At 43.1% G+C, this 16,851-nt stretch overlaps 1 protein-coding gene across 3 annotated transcripts in view; it reads right to left on the bottom strand.

Annotated features, from left to right (window-relative positions):
- Window positions 1-11,285, bottom strand: part of Syx8 (syntaxin 8) — an 80,728-nt gene extending 69,443 nt beyond the window's left edge. For 2 of the 3 annotated variants that reach the window (XM_070093515.1, XM_070093516.1), the window contains exon 1: window positions 11,093-11,284. In XM_070093515.1, the coding sequence (XP_069949616.1) occupies window positions 11,093-11,121 (29 nt within the window). In that variant the 5' untranslated portion in view covers window positions 11,122-11,284. Of the gene's footprint in view, window positions 1-11,092 lie in introns of all 3 variants that reach the window. The other variant, XM_070093514.1, reaches the window with a different exon arrangement.
- Window positions 11,286-16,851: the final 5,566 nt, after the last annotated feature.

Here is a 16,851-nt window from a genome sequence, read left to right as displayed (position 1 = left end):
TTTTAAGCGGTATGTGAGGCAAAATTTTTGCAATTAAAGTAAGCGGTATGCGAAATAATCGCTATGTGATGCCATCGTTATGCGGGGGTCCACTGTATAATTATCAGAGTACATATAAAATATGCAGTAACTTTAAAACACATTAAATTTTGGAAAGTTTCCTGACAATAGATGTGGTCACGGAAAATGTAAACAAACCGGGTGGGGGGCACCGTATTTAAAAGACCGCTTGCCGTATAGCAAATTTTGGACATAATTTGACATTGCCGTATTAGCGGAACGCCGTAAGGCAAAACGCCGTAAAGAGGGGCCTTACTGTATACGTTTTTTCAACATTTGAAAGTATGTAAAAAAAGTAGATCTTCTTTTTGTTTTTCTACATTTGAAAATGTGTAATAAAACTTTGATCTACTCTTTTTTTTTTTTGTTATATTTGAAAATACAGTGGACCCCTGCATAACGATATTAATCCGTTCATGAGAGCTCGTTGTTATGCGAAATTATCGTTATGCGAATGAATTTTCCCCATAAGAAATAATGGAAATCAAATTAATCCGTGCAAGACACCCAAAAGTATGAAAAAAAAAATTTTACCACATGAAATATACATTTTCCTACACACAAAGAGAAGGATACATGCACAATAGTAGAGTAGTACATGCACAGTATATATTGTGCATGTACTAGTCTACTAAATGAAGAATAAATGACACTTACCTTGCAGCAATGACTGATGAGACAGTGTGTCCTGGGAGTGCCTTTTCCTCCTGAGTACTGTAGGTCCTGTTTGGCATTTTCTTCCAGAACAGGCCTTATCACACTGTGTATGCCACTATGATTCTTAAATCTCTCAAACCAACCTTTGCTGCCTTTAAATTCACCAATATGAGCACTAGTTCCAGGCGTTTTTCCCTGTTCACCTGGGTGTTAGTCGACTGGTGTGGGTTGCATCCTGGGAGACAAGACTAAGGACCTCAATGGAAATAAGTTAGAGAGTCCTCGATGATGCACTGACTTTCTTGGGTTATCCTGGGTGGCTAACCCTCCGGGGTTAATTGTTTCTCGGTAACTGTTTCACGTTAAGCCACACCAACAACACTCTCTCCACATCTTCGAGTAATACAGCTGATGGTGGTGCAGCAACAACAACAGCTGTGGTGCAGCTGACCATGGTGCAGCTGACCATGGTGCAGCAGCAGCTGGGTGCAGCAACAGCTGACCATGGTGCAGCTGCAGCTGTGGTGCAGCAGCAGCTGACTGTGGTACGATAGTATTTATCACCCTTTTTACCACAGGGTTGGCACTAGAAGCTTTCTTTGGGCCCATGGTGGCTTATTTAGCAGTTACAAGCACTATAAATAATGGAATAATACAAAATGTATCGAATATATGCATGCAACCGGCCACCCTGGCTTGTAAACAATGACGGCAAGGCAGGCGCTCAGGCTGGATGGACAGGTTCGGGACAGGTTCGGGACGAGTCATGTTCAGAAACAGCTGATGGTGCAACAGAAGCTGACTGATCCAGCAACAGCTGACTGGTCCAGCAACAGCTGACTGATCCAGCAACAGCTGACTGATCCAGCAACAGCTGACTGATCCAGCAACAGCTGACTGATCCAGCAACAGCTGACTGGTCCAGCAACAGCTGACTGATCCAGCAACAGCTGACTGATCCAGCAACAGCTGACTGATCCAGCAACAGCTGACTGATCCAGCAACAGCTGACTGGTCCAGCAACAGCTGACTGATCCAGCAACAGCTGACTGGTCCAGCAACAGTTCAAATTCAAATTCAAATTCAAAGTTTATTCTCTATAAGGATTACAATGCTGAGTTTACAGAAATTTGGTTATTGTTTGGTTTACATGTAGTAAAATTGTGATTACAGAGTGTATCACTAGAACGCTTAGCATGGCTAGGCATTTCGGGCATACTTAGTTTTATTCTTAATTGTAAAATATTACAAATTATGAGGTAAGTTGGTATTATGGCTAAGTGACTAAATACTAGTTTGTGAGTTTAGCAATGTGAATGCTTTTGTTTTGGCACAGTACATAGTTTCAGTATTGGAGTATCACAGGATTCATTATTTTAAGACTGAGATTAATATTTCCGTTTATGGTCAAATGAGTGAGTGAGTGTAAGTGTGAACCACCAGGTGGTATTCGTGTAGTTAGTTGACGGGGTGTATCAGGGAGATAAGATGTTTTCTAATGGTAGTTTTGAAGGTGATGAATGTGTCTGCAGTTCTAGAGTTCTCAGGTAGGGTATTCCAGATTTTAGGGCCTTTGACATACATTGAATTTTTGTAAAGGTTTAGTCGGACACGGGGAATGTCGTAGAGATGTTTGTGTCTGGTGTTATGCCTGTGGGTTCTGTCACAACTATCAAGAAAGCGTTTTAGGTCAAGGTTGATATTAGAGTTTAAGGCCCTGTAGATATAGATTGCACAGTAGTAAGTGTGGATGTACTGAACTGGGAGCAAGTTTAGATCTATGAAGAGTGGGGGGGTGTGTTGCCAGGGATGGGATTTAGTGATTATTCTTACTGCAGCTTTTTGTTGGGTTATTATTGGCTTTAGGTGTGTTGCTGCAGTTGATCCCCAAGCACAAATAGCATAGGTGAGGTATGGATAAATAAGTGAGTGGTATAGTGTGAGAAGGGCATTTTGCGGCACGTAGTATCGTATCTTGGAGAGGATCCCAACTGTTTTGGATACTTTTTTGGCTATATGCTGGATATGGGTGCTGAAATTCAGGTTGTTGTCAAGGTATAAGCCTAGGAATTTTCCCCCATTATTTCTGGTAATTAGAGTGTTGTCAATCTTAATGTTAATTTGTGCATCTCCTGCTCTGCTACCAAACATAATATAGTAGGTTTTGTCAGTGTTAAGCGTAAGTTTATTGGCTGTCATCCAAGTCGATATTTTAATCAGCTCCTCATTCACAATGGTGTTGAGGGTGGCAAGATTAGGGTGAGAGATGACATAAGTCGTGTCATCAGCAAAGAGAATGGGTTTCAGGTGTTGGGATACGTTTGGAAGGTCATTGATGTATATGAGGAAGAGCAGGGGACCAAGGACACTTCCCTGCGGAACTCCAGTATCAAGTGGCCGTGTTGCTGATGCTGTGTCTTTAATGGTGACGTACTGATACCTATTAGTAATGTAAGATTTGAAATAAGCAAGTGCATGGCCTCTTATACCGTAGTGATCAAGTTTGTGGAGTAGGATGTCGTGGTCTACTGTGTCAAAAGCTTTTCTTAAAGAAGGTCAATAAAAATTCCTGATCCAGCAACAGCTGACTGGTCCAGCAACAGCTGACCGATCCAGCAACAGCTGATCGTGGTGCAGCAGCAGCTAACTGATCCAGCAACAGCTGACTGGTCCAGCAACAGCTGATCGAGGTGCAACAGCAGCTGACTGATCCAGCAACAGCTGACTGGTCAAGCAACAGCTGACCGTGGTGCAGCAGCAGCTGACTGTGGTATGATAGTATTTCTCACCCTTTTTACAACTGGGTTAGCACTAGAGGCTTTCTTGGGGCCCATGGTCACTTATTTTGCAGATGAAATCACCAAAAACGCTGTAATAATACGAAATGTTCCGATTGTATGCTTGGATGTTACCGCGGAGGCTGGCTTGTAAACAATGCCACCGGCGAAACATGTGAAGCTGGCTCAGGCCGCACATTACAAGCGTCTCGGACGAATAGCGTTGAGTGAGTTTTTTAGCTGTATGCGAGGCAAAATTTTAGTGATAAAATGTATCGGTATGCGGATTTAACGTTATGTGATGCCAACGGTATGCGAGGGTCCACTGTATGTAAAAAAACTTAGATCTACTTTTGAAACACTACACATGTGAACGTAGATCTGCTTGGACCATTTACGGGTTAAATATAATAAAACTTATTCAAAGATGGGCTGCTGTATTTAGATAAAGCTCATGTTACTCCATTAAAATCATCTCTTCTCTCAATACTAACCTAACAAACCAGAACAACGTCTAATAAGTTATTATATTATATGACCTCTAGTCTATTAACCCTTAAACGGTCCAAACGTATATATAAGTTTTTCAACATTTGAAAGTATGTAAAAACATGTGCATCATCTTTTTTTTCTAAATTTGAAACATAAATCTACTTTTGGTGCACTACGGATTTGAACGTCGATCTATTTGGACCGTTTAAGGGTTAACATCTGCCAATCCATGAAATATTACTGCTTGAACTATTAATTGTAATGTTGTTTTCATTATGCACAACTTCAAGATTATTATTTGTATAACCCTCCACCTTGACTACCTCACATTAGTATGAAGATTAAATAAAGATTTTAATAAAAGTTAAGAACTCTTATCCTGTCTAGTTTTAAGAAGTTATTATGTACAGTGGTCCTTCATTTCTCGTAGTTAATCTGTTCCTGAAGTTGCTACTTTTATCGAAATCTACGATTTTTGAATCAATTTTCCCCATAAGAAATAATGTAAATACAATTAATCCGTTCCTGACACCCAGAAGTATTTAAACAAAAAATTTTTTTACATGAAATATAGATGTAGTACATAAACAATACAATGGGAAATGATGAATGAAACATTAACAGCATAACACTTACCTTTATTGGAGATTCTTCTTAGTGTATGGGAGACTGGAGGAGGAGAGAGATTGGACTGTTTACAGTTTGGAAGGGGAATCCCCTTCCAGCAACACCTCAGGTACCAATTGCTTTTCTGAGGTTGCTTCTCTTCTCTGTTTCTTAATGCCACTAGGACCAGCTTGAGAGTCACTGGAGTCCTGTCTCACAAAATAACTGTCCAGAAAGCTCTGTTTCTGGCGTCTCTTTAACACTTCCCTAAAATGGCCCAAGACTTTGTCACTGTACATGTTGCCAACATGGCTTGCAACAGCCTTGTCAGGGTGATGTTTCTCCATAAATCTTTCCATCTTACCCCACATAGCAAAAATCTCTTTAATTTCTGAAGAAGGCACCTTCTTTCATCTTTCTTCCTCCTCCTCTGCAGCAAGATTCTGAGCTGCGATCTGTTGCTGTTCCTGCTGAAGCTCTTGCAGCTCCTCAGTGGTGAGCTCTTTGTTGTGGTCTTCCACCAACTCTTCCACATCCTCCAAACTCACATCCAACCCCATGGAACTCCCCAGTGCCACAATTGATTTAACAACAGACATAGGTTCATTAGGGTCAGTCCCAAACCCTTCAAAATCCCTCTTGTCAACACAATCTGGCCACAATTTTCTCCAGGCAGAGTTCGAAGTCCTGGTAGTCACTCCCTCCCAAGCCATACCTATAAGGGTTATGCAATAGAGGATGCTGAAGTATTCTCTCCAAAATCCTCTTAGGGTCAAGTGAGTGTCTGTGGTCACAGTCAAGGACCTTTGAAACACTGCTTTGGTGTAGAGTTTTTTAAAGTTTGCAATGACCTGCTGGTCCATGGGCTGGAGAAGAGGAGTGGTATTCGGGGGCAAGAACTTTACTGTGATGAACCCAAACTCCTCGAAAATTAGGTCATCCAAGTTTGGAGGATGAGCAGGTGCATTGTCCATTACTAGCAGGCACTTGAGATCCAATTTCTTTTCCAGGAGGTAATTCTTCACACTAGGGCCAAACACTTCATTGAACCACTCGACGAAAATTTCCCTCGTGACTCATGCCTTACTATTAGGGTTCCAAAACACACACAATTTACTCTTCATAACATTGTTTTTCCTGAACACTCTGGGATTTTCAGAATGGTACACTAGTAATGGCTTCACTTTGAAATCCCCACTAGCATTAGCACAGAACATGAGCATCAGCCTGTCTTTCATAGGCTTGTATCCTGGCATTGCCTTTTCCTCCTGTGTAATGAAGGTCCTCATTGGCATTTTCTTCCAAAAGAGGCCTGCTTCGCCACAATTGAACACTTGTTCAGGTTTCAGTCCTTCAGCCTCTATGTACTCCTTGAATTCATGCACAAATTTTTCAGCCGCTTTGTGGTCCGAACTGGCAGCCTCACCATGCCTTACCACACTGTGTATGCCACTACGGTTCTTAAATCTCTCAAACCAACCTTTGCTGGCCTTAAATTCTCAAATATCAGTACTCATTGCAGGCAATTTCTTTACCAGATCGTTGTGCAACTGCCTAGCCTTTTCACAAATAATCGAAGTCATAAGAGTATCTCCTGCTAATTGGTTCTCGTTTATCCACACCAATAATAACTTCTCAACCTCTTCGAGTACTGGTGATCTCATTTTTGTCAGCATATTTACCCCCTTTGCAACAACAGCGTCCTTGATTTCCTCTTTCTTGGCCACGATGGAACATATGGTTGTGTAGGGTTTCTTATACATCCTGGCCAGTTCAGCCGCACTTGTGCCACTTTCATATTGTTCAATGATGTTTTTCTTAAATTCAATCATATTTCTCACCTTCTTTACCACAGGCTTGGCACTAGGAGCTTTCTTTGGAGCCATGGTAGCTTATTTAGTACAGTGGACCCCCGCTTAACGATCACCTCCCAATGCGACCAGTTATGTAAGTGTATTTATGTAAGTGCATTTGTACGTGTATGTTTGGGGGTCTGAAATGGACTAATCTACTTCACAATATTCCTTATGGGAACAAATTCCGTCAGTACTGGCACCTGAACATACTTCTGGAATGAAAAAATATCGTTATCCGGGGGTCCACTGTACGTACTTGCAAGCACTAAAATGAGTGGAATATTATGAAATATTTCGTAGGAGCACGTGAGGGGACCTTCGCTCACTGGTAAACAATGCCACACTGGCTGGGTAGGGAGGCTGCCCCGGCTCACACCGTGCATACGCGTCCCGGACGACCTACTATTTGCGAGTTAACCTACGATTAGCGAGCCCATGTTTATACGAAAATATCCCTATGATTTCTGAAATCTACGATTCCCGAGAACTACGATTATCCAGGGACCACTGTACTAGGATTAGTCTGCCCGAAATACCCCGGCACGATAGTGGCTTTCTTTGTACTTAGCAAACCAAAATTGTAAGTACACACTGTAACCTTTACAAAGAAATAAAATCTTTATCTTTTAGCTCATTTATCTGCCACTTCTTTAGGACTTACATGTGTATCAACCAGTAATTTTTTTTTTTTTTGGGGGGGTGGGGTGGAACAAAGATTCAACCTGTGTGGGTGATACAAAATACACTGTTGATTTATCATAATACTAATTGTTATATTCATGGGGGAGTGCTAAACCCACAGGGGTCATATAGCACATGGGGGAATAGGAGGCATTCAGGTCTAGTGCAAAGAGAGGGAAGTCAGGGCCAATTCCTTGGATCAAGAGCTCATCACTGTCATTAAATGCTCTGTGTAACAAGGAGGGACTTTCTTTAAAGCAGTTTATACATGTCACTTAATGTAAGTCACTTGTACACTATATTGTACTTTATGGGAATAAAGCTATCATTTTTTATCATTTATGTTACTTATCATTATTTATCATTATAATTATTTATCATTATCATTATTTATCATCGCTATTTATCATTATCAAGGAACCTCTCTGGGGATGATGGGACTCAAGATAATATAAGTTTATTTAATTACAGGTACAAATAAGAACAAATTACGCAAATTTCGGTAATTACAATTATCATACACAGTACATAACAAACGTGTAAATTACCTAGAATAACCCCCTAAAAAAGGTCAGACAAAGTGTAAGTTTATTTAGGTACAAGTACACACAAATTGTTACACAAATCATCACACATAATATCTTTATTTACTACGAGTACATGTACAAGGTATACAGTCCTAGCTGACATCAATAACATACTACTATAGAGAAAGCCGCTTGTTATGCTGAGCATTTCGGGCAAATTATGCCAGTTTTGTCCCAGGATGCAACCCACACCAGTCAACTAACACCCAGGTCATTTTACTGATGTGTGAGCATAGACAACCGGTGTAAGGAAACAAGCCCAATGTTTCTACCCTCGCTTAGAATTGAACCTGGGCCCTCACCATGTGAAGCGAGAGCTTTAGCCACCAGGCCACATATGTGTAAATTACGTAGGGCAACCTGAAAAAAAGGTCAGTCAAAGTGATTTATATTCATTGGGGTCCTTGTAATATCTCATAGTAAGTTTATTTAGACACAGGTACACACAGACATAGGCATACATAGACACAGGTACACACAGACACACATACACATGCACAGGTATACATAGACCAGTGGTTCCCAAACTGGGGGTAAATTACCCCCTGGGGGTAATTTAACCATTTTTGGGGGGTAATGGAGGGGTGACAGAAAAAAAGTTATGAATTCTGAAAATCAAGAAAACAATGCGGTACCCGATATGAGGATTATTGTTAACTTTGTCTTAGTATATAAAGTTGTAAAGTAAACCTATTATAAGTAAGTAATAAAGTTAAACCAAATAACAATAAACATCAAAAACTAATATACAGTATTAGAAAAGAAGAAATATATAGCTAAGTGTGTGGAAACCCAAAAGTATTTTGACAAGTATGCTTCAGGACAAAAGTCACTCAGTAGCCCAGATCGACCTGTCCAGTACGCGTCACTCACTTCCTGAGGCTGCCTCTATTTCACACTGTCAGTTTATCTGTGAGCATCAGCCGAGGTAGACATAAGCTGGTATGTATGTGTACTGCCCTGTGCAGTATATAGTTAGTATTTACCCACTGTTACTGTGAATTTGTAGCTATTATTAATTTTATATATAATGTATGTGTGGTTCTTACGTTTTCAATGGTTTTGCTAGGATTAGCAGAGTATGCGAGGCTGTATACGTTCACGTTTAGCCATATATATCAATAATAACAACATTTTGTGAAAGGGGTAACATGCTTTATGTGGCATGTTAAATTGGGTAACAAGCTGAAAAAGTTTGGGAACCACTGACATAGACATACAGCAGAGAGAGAGGACCTGGAGTTTACCTGGAGTTTACCAGGAGAGGGTTCCGGGGCTCAACGCCCCCGCGGCCCGGTCTGTGACCAGGCCTCCTGGTGGATCAGAGCCTGATCAACCAGGCTGTTATTGCTCGCTGCATGCAATCCAACGTACGAGCCACAGCCTGGCTGGTCAGGTACCGACTTTAGGTGCTTCTCCAGTGCCAGCTTGAAGACAGCCAGGGGTCTATTGGTAATCCCCCTTATGTATGCTGGGAGGCAGTTAACAGTCTCAGACCCCTGACACTATTGCATTGTCTCTTAACGTGCTAGTGACACCCCTGCTTTTCATTGGGGGATGTTGTATCGTCTGCCGAGTCTTTTGCTTTCGTTGTGAGTGATTTTCGTGTGCAAGTTCGGTACTAGTCCCTCTAGGATTTTCCAGGTGTATATAATCATGTATCTCTCCCACCTGCGTTCCAGGGAATACAGGTTTAGGAACCTCAAGCGCTCCCAGTAATTTAGGTGTTTTATCTCTGTTATGCGCGCCGTGAAGGTTCTCTGTACATTTTCTAAGTCAACAATTTTACCTGCCTTGAAAGGTGCTGTTAGTGTGCAGCAATATTCCAGCCTAGATAGAACAAGCGACCTGAAGAGTGTCATCATGGGCTTGGCATCCCTAGTTTTGAAGGTTCTCATTATCCATCCTGTCATTTGTCTAGCAGATGCGATTGATACAATGTTATGGTCCTTGAAGGTGAGATCCTCCGACATGATCACTCCAAGGTCTTTGACGTTGATTTTTCGCTCTATTTTGTGGCTGGAATTTGTTTTGTACTCTTATGAAGTTTTAATTTCCTCATGTTTACCATATCGGAGTAATTGAATTTCTCATCGTTGAACTTCATATTGTTTTCTGCAGCCCACTGAAAGATTTGGTTGATGTCCTCCTGGAGCCTTGCAGTGTCTGCAAAGGAAGACATGGTGCTGTGGCTGACATCCTTGTCTATGTCAGAAATGAGGATGAGAAACAAGATGGGAGTGAGTACTGTGCCTTGTAGCGATCAGTGAAGAGGCGGGGCCAGGAGCTATGAATCGACCCTTGCAATCACAAATAGGTGAGTACAGGTACACATGGACAGCTATACATAGATAGGTACACAGACACAGGTACACATAGTCATGAAGATTGGGGAAGAGCAAAGAAGACCGCAGACACAATATAGTTTAGATGGCCAAAGACTACTAACCTCACTCAAGGAAAAAGATCTGGGGGTGAGTATAACACCGAGCATATCTCCTGAGGTGCACATCAATCAGATAACTGCTGCAGCATACGGGCGCCTGGCAAAACTACGGATAGCGTTCCAATACCTCAGTAAGGATTCGTTCAAGACTCTGTATACCATTTACGTCAGGCCCATACTGGAGTATGCAGCACCAGTTTGGAATCCACACCTAGTCAAGCACGTCAAGAAATTAGAGAAAGTGCAAAGGTTTGCAACAAGACTAGTCCCAGAGCTACGGGGATTGTCCTACGAAGAAAGGTTGAGGGAAATCGGCCTGACGACACTGGAGGCCAGGAGGGTCAGGGGAGACATGATAACAACATATAAAATACTGCGCAGAATAGACGAGGTGGACAAAGACAGGATGTTCCAGAGATGGGACACAGACACAAGAGGTCACAATTGGAAGTTGAAGACTCAGATGAATCAAAGGGATGTTAGGAAGTATTTCTTCAGTCATAGAGTAGTCAGGCCATGGAATAGCCTAGAAGGTGATGTAGTGGAGGCAGGAACCATACATAGTTTTAAGGCGAGGTATGATAAAGCTCATGAGGCAGGGAGAGAGAGGACCTAGTAGCAATCAGTGAAGAGGCGGGCCCAGGAGCTATGACTCGACCCCTGCAACCACAAATAGGTGAGTACAAATAGGTGAGTACATACACGTACACACACAGGTACACATACACACAGGTACACATACACACGTACACAGACACAGGTACACACGGACACAGATACACATACCCAAAAACAAAAGACCAGTGACACATTTCCACTAGGATGCTTGTAATATCTTATTATATAAAGTCTGACTCAGTAAGAGACACAAGACACTGGTGTCAGTGACTGTCAGGTGAGTGTCAGGAAGGTGCAGTGTCACTAACTTACCAGTGATCGTCAGTGTCAGGCTGATACATCACACTGGTGAGGCTGATACATCACACTAGTGAGGCTGATACATCACACTAGTGAGGCTGATACATTACACTGGTGAGGCTGATACATCACACTGGTGACATCACACACCACACCTTCCTCCCTGCCGCTTGTTGTGGTTATAAGGGCCACTGACGACTCTTGTTGTATCCAACCATGATGCCCTATGTATCCAACCATGATGTTTTATGTATCTAACCCTGATGTCTTATGTATCCAACCCTGATGTCTTATGTATCCAACCCTGATGTCTTATGTATCCAACCCTGATGTCTCATGTATCCAACCCTGATGCCCTATGTATCCAACCCTGATGTCTTATGTATCCAACCCTGATGTCCTATGTATTCAACCCTGATGCCCATGTATCCAACCCTCATGTCCTCTGTATCCAACCTTAATGTCCTATGTATCCAACCCTGATGTCCTATGTATTCAACCCTGATGTCCTATGTATTCAACCCTGATGCCCATGTATCCAACCCTGATGTCCTCTGTATCCAACCTTAATGTCATATGTATCCATCCCTGATGCCCATGTATCCAACCCTGATGTCCTATGTATCCAACCCTGATGTCCTATGTATCCAACCCTGATGCCAATGTATCAAACCCTGATGTCCTATGTATCCAACCCTGATGCCCATGTATCCAACCCTGATGTCCTATGTATCCAACCCTGATGTCCTATGTATCCAACCCTGATGTCCTATGTATCCAACCCTGATGTCCTATGTATCCAACCCTGATGCCCATGTATCCAACCCTGATGTCCTGTATCCAATCCTGATGCCCATGTATCCAACCCTGATGTCCTCTGTATCCAACCTTGATGTCCAATGTATCCAACCCTGATGTCCTCTGTATCCAACCGTGATCTCCTATGTATCCAACTCTGATGTCCTATGTATCCAACCCTGATGTCCTATGTATTCAACCGTGATGTCCATGTATCCAACCCTGATGTCCTCTGTATCCAGCCTTAATGTCCTATGTATCCAACCCTGATGTCCTATATATTCAACCCTGATGCCCATGTATCCAACCCTGATGTCCTCTGTATCCAACCCTGATGTCCTAAGTATTCAACCCTGATGTCCTATATATTCAACCCTGATGCCCATGTATCCAACCCTGATGTCCTATGTATCCAACCCTGATGCCCTATGTATTCAACCCTGATGATCTATGTATCCAACCCTGATGCCCTATGTATCCAACCCTAAGTTAGTAAGTTTATTCAGGTATACACAAATACAGTTACATAGAATTATCATACATAGTAGCAGCATATGTGTAGAGAACCTGGGATAACCCAAAAAAGTCAGACTGAGTGACTTATTTCCATTGGGGTCCTTTTACCTTATTAATATAATATAAAGGTGATAATATTTTCTTATTATTATATAATGAAGATAACATCTTATTATCATACTAAAAAGATTATCTACTACACGAGGGTCATTAAGACTATCTACAATACGAGGGTCATTACTAGGAATAAGGTAAAATTTACACGTATGTTATCTAAAAAATAGAAAATCATTCCCCTCCCTTTCTGTAGCTACATTCATCAGACACCTTTTGGCACTCTTCTTGAACTGGTTCATGCTATGATTGGCTTTGACATGTGCGGGTAGTCTGTTCCATTCCTTTATTGCTGTACAATAAAAGGTGTTTGAAGCCTGGCCACTGACTGTGGGTACTACAAAGCTGTGCGCAGCGCTGTATAGCCCTTGTGGCTTAGCGCTTCTTTTTGATTATAATAATAATAATACAAAGCTGTGCTCTCCCCCCCTAGTACTATGATTGCTTTGGTTCCCAACCTTGACAGAATTGACAGCAAGATATTCTGGACACTGTTTGTGAGCAATTTTATAAACATGATTTAGCTTCAGTTGTTTTACGCTGTCTTCAACATTCAGCATATCCAACTGCTGTATACTGAGGGACTGACCACCTCAAAACTTTAAGGGTGATGGACTGATTACATCGTCTTCAAGTATCTTCTGCTTCTATCAACCTTTCTGTACTCGACTGAAGAAGCCTACTGTGTAGGCGAAACGTTTCGAAATAAAGATACCTAACTGTTGCATATGTGTCTTACCTAACATGCTGTAATTCATCCTGGCCTACATGTTCTCTTGGTCCCAGGTCCAGGATGAATCTTACGATTTTGTTCTGGGTGATTTGCAATCTATCTTTCAGTTTTTTTTTCAAGGCAGAGTACCATGAAGAGCAAGCGTAATCCATATGGCATTGTATAAGGGCTAGACATAGGGTCCTGCGAGCCTCAGTAGGTAGACACTGTGCTTGTCTATACAGGAACTTCAGTCTGGCATTCGCTTTCTTTACTACACTGTTCCCTATCAATTCTCCTGACATGCATGGGTCAAAGGGGATTCCCAGATATTTTACTGATAAAACCAAAGTGATGGGCTCCCCATTACACTGGACATTAAAATTATTTACCCTACTCAGTTTATGTTTCGTGCAAAAGAGAATGGCTTCAGTTTTCCCGAGGTGCAATGATAGTTTGTTGTCTACCTAACCATTTGCTGCAGGACTCCAGTTCCAGTGTTAAAACATTAGCTATATCTTGTGGGTCTTTACCTGACACTAACAGGGCACTGTCATCTGCATACAGTAGGAGTTTGCATTTGACACTGATAGGCATGTCATTGACATAACATAAGAATAATAAGGGACCCAGAATACTACCTTGGGGAACTCCACATGTTATCGGCAGGGGTTCTGATTCCGTTTTGTTGATTTTGACAATTTGTCTCCTGTTGTTAAGGTAGGACTTAAACCAGTCTACAGAACCTATACCGATAGCTTGAAGTTTCTTACATAATATATTGTGGTTGACAGTATCGAAGGCCTTTTGCAGGTCTAAGGTTACCATACCTATGAGGTTCCCCTTTGACATTTCAGTTCTCAGGTAATCCATCAGATTAATTAGGGAGGTGTCGGTTGAGTAAGATCTTCTAAAGCCCGATTGATAGTTATGGAGAATGTTGTTGTCATTAAGGTACTTAACTACTTGAGAGTACACCGCCCTCTCTAGAATTTTGGATATTATACTGAGTATACTAACAGGTCTATAGTTGCTGACATCAGACCTACTACTTTTCTTGAAGATAGGAGTAACTCTGGCATCCTTAAACCCCTCCGGTACGGTATTAGTGGTGATTGATAGATTTATTATGTGAGCAATAGGGATTGACAGTTCAGAAGCACCATCTTTTAGGAACTTAGACGGGATGTTATCAGGGCCTGTGCTCTTAGTTGGGTTTAACCTGCTTAGTTCTTTTTTAATAAAGTCCTAGTTGACAACTGTTTGGGGTTACCCCTTTATGGTATAGTATGTTTGAAACTTATCAGAGTCTGTGTTAAAGGTATTTGATGCAGCTGGTAGTTTACTTACTAGTGTTGATGCAACAGATGTGTAGTAGGAATTAAAGCAATATGCCACCTTAGATGTTTTGTGGCATACCTCATTATCGATAGTGAGTACTATGTTAGACCTATCCACTGGCTTATGGCTATACCCCAACTGTTTTAGTTGTTGCCAGAGCTTTCTGGGGTTATGCTTATACTCTTCAATTTTTGAGCAATAGTGCTTTGCCTTTGCTCCTTTTATAAGTCTCTGCAGTCTGTTCCTCACCCTTTGGAATTCATTTAGTGCTGCAATATCCTGTCTGTTTGCTTTATATCTTTTTAGCAGCTGGTCTCTGAATTTCATATTATCTAATATCTCAGTAGTCATCCAGGGTTAAGTTCTTCGTTTAATCCTAACCTCTTTAACTGGTGCAATATTATCAAGGATGAATGATGAAATGATCACTAAGACCTGTGGTAATGACGCCTGACTGACTAATGTTCTCAGCGCTGTTACAAAGTATGTGGTCAATTAGGGTGGCTGAGAACTGTGTGATCCGGGTTGGTATACACAAAAGGCCTAGGAGCCAGGCCTCAAAAGGGTTTAGAGGTGTAAATTTTGATTTATATCTACAATTCACTTATCTGTTACAAGCAAATTTAGGAAATTTGTATATCTGATGTCCACCTCCCTCGCATGGCCTACGTGGCAGGGATTTTCAAAGATAACTCCTGATCAAAGAGGCTGACCAGGTCACGACTGAACAGGACTCAGTGTGAATACTTTGGGAAGATTCCAGAGCAGCGAGAGGACATTCCAGTGCATCGATTCAGCGTAAATAGTGGAAGTGTTGTGCAGTTTGTGAGGGTTGGGTGTGGTGACAATGTCCAGGTTTGGACCAGGCAGTGCCTCCTCCCCCACGCCTCGGGGGGAGGGGGGAGGGGGGGGGTGAATGCTGTGTTTGTTGTGGGCAGGACAGAGTGAAAAAGTGTGCCATCAGTGTGTAGGGAAGTGCCCCTGGGCAGACTATGCAACATCCCCCCAATGAAAAGCAGGGGTGCCACTAGCACATTAAGAGACAACACAATAAGTGTCAGGGGCCCAAGACTGTTCAACTGCCTCCCAGCATACATAAGGGGGATTACCAATAGACCCCTGGCTGTCTTCAAGCAGGCATTGGACAAGCACCTAAAGTCGGTAGCTCACCAGCCGGGCTGTGGTTCGTACGTTGGATTGCATGCAGCCAGCAGTAACAGCCTGGTTGATCAGGTACTGATCCACCATGAGGCCTGGTCACAGACCGGGCTGCAGGGGGCGTTGACCCCGGAACTCTCTCCAGGTAAACGCCAGGTTACCCTCCTCCCCGGGCTTTGCTCGTGTGTACTAAACAGTGACCCTCTCATAATCCCTCACCCCTACACCTCAACCATTCAACTCCCCCGCCTCACCCAGCGCCACCCCAACTGTAAAGGGTACTTTTCCCCCTCCCAGCCCACGTCAGCGATGGCACTGCAGGGACAGGGCCGTGGAGTTCGACCGCGAGGCAGCTGTCAGGTTTGCCACAGGCAGTGTGCACTCAGTTCCTCAAGCTTCAACATCCGTGCACACAGTAGAAAGGTTGCCCGTGGCCTGGTAAGTTTGCCCGTGGCCTGGTAATGTTGCCCGTGGCCTGGTAATGTTGCCCGTGGCCTGGTAATGTTGCCCGTGGCCTGGTAATGTTGCCCGTGGCCTGGTAATGTTGCCCGTGGCCTGGTAATGTTGCCCGTGGCATGGTAATGTTGCCCGTGGCCTGGTAATGTTGCCCGTGGCCTGGTAATGTTGCCCGTGGCCTGGTAATGTTGCCCGTGGCCTGGTAAGTTTGCCCGTGGCCTGGTAATGTTGCCCGTGGCCTGGTAATGTTGCCCGTGGCATGGTAATGTTGCCCGTGGCCTGGTAATGTTGCCCGTGGCCTGGTAGTGTTGCCCGTGGCCTGGTAATGTTGCCCGTGGCCTGGTAAGTTTGCCCGTGGCCTGGTAATGTTGCCCGTGGCCTGGTAATGTTGCCCGTGGCCTGGTAATGTTTCCCGTGGCCTGGTAATGTTGCCCGTGGCCTGGTAATGTTTCCCGTGGCATGGTAATGTTGCCCGTGGCCTGGTAATGTTGCCCGTGGCCTGGTAATGTTGCCCGTGGCCTGGTAATGTTGCCCGTGGCCTGGTAAGGTTGCCTGTGGCCTGGTAAGGTGGTCTGTGGCCTGGTAAGGTGGCCCGTGGCCTGGTAAGGTTGCCCGTGCCCTAGTAAGGTTGCCCGTGGCCTGGTAATGTTGCCCGTGGCCTGGTAAGGTGGCCCGT

Source organism: Cherax quadricarinatus, chromosome 43 (assembly GCF_038502225.1).
Source record: "Cherax quadricarinatus isolate ZL_2023a chromosome 43, ASM3850222v1, whole genome shotgun sequence".
NCBI lineage: Eukaryota > Metazoa > Arthropoda > Malacostraca > Decapoda > Parastacidae > Cherax > Cherax quadricarinatus.
The sequence above is the reverse complement of the archived record's forward strand: the minus strand, read 5'-3'. Positions and strand labels throughout refer to the sequence as shown.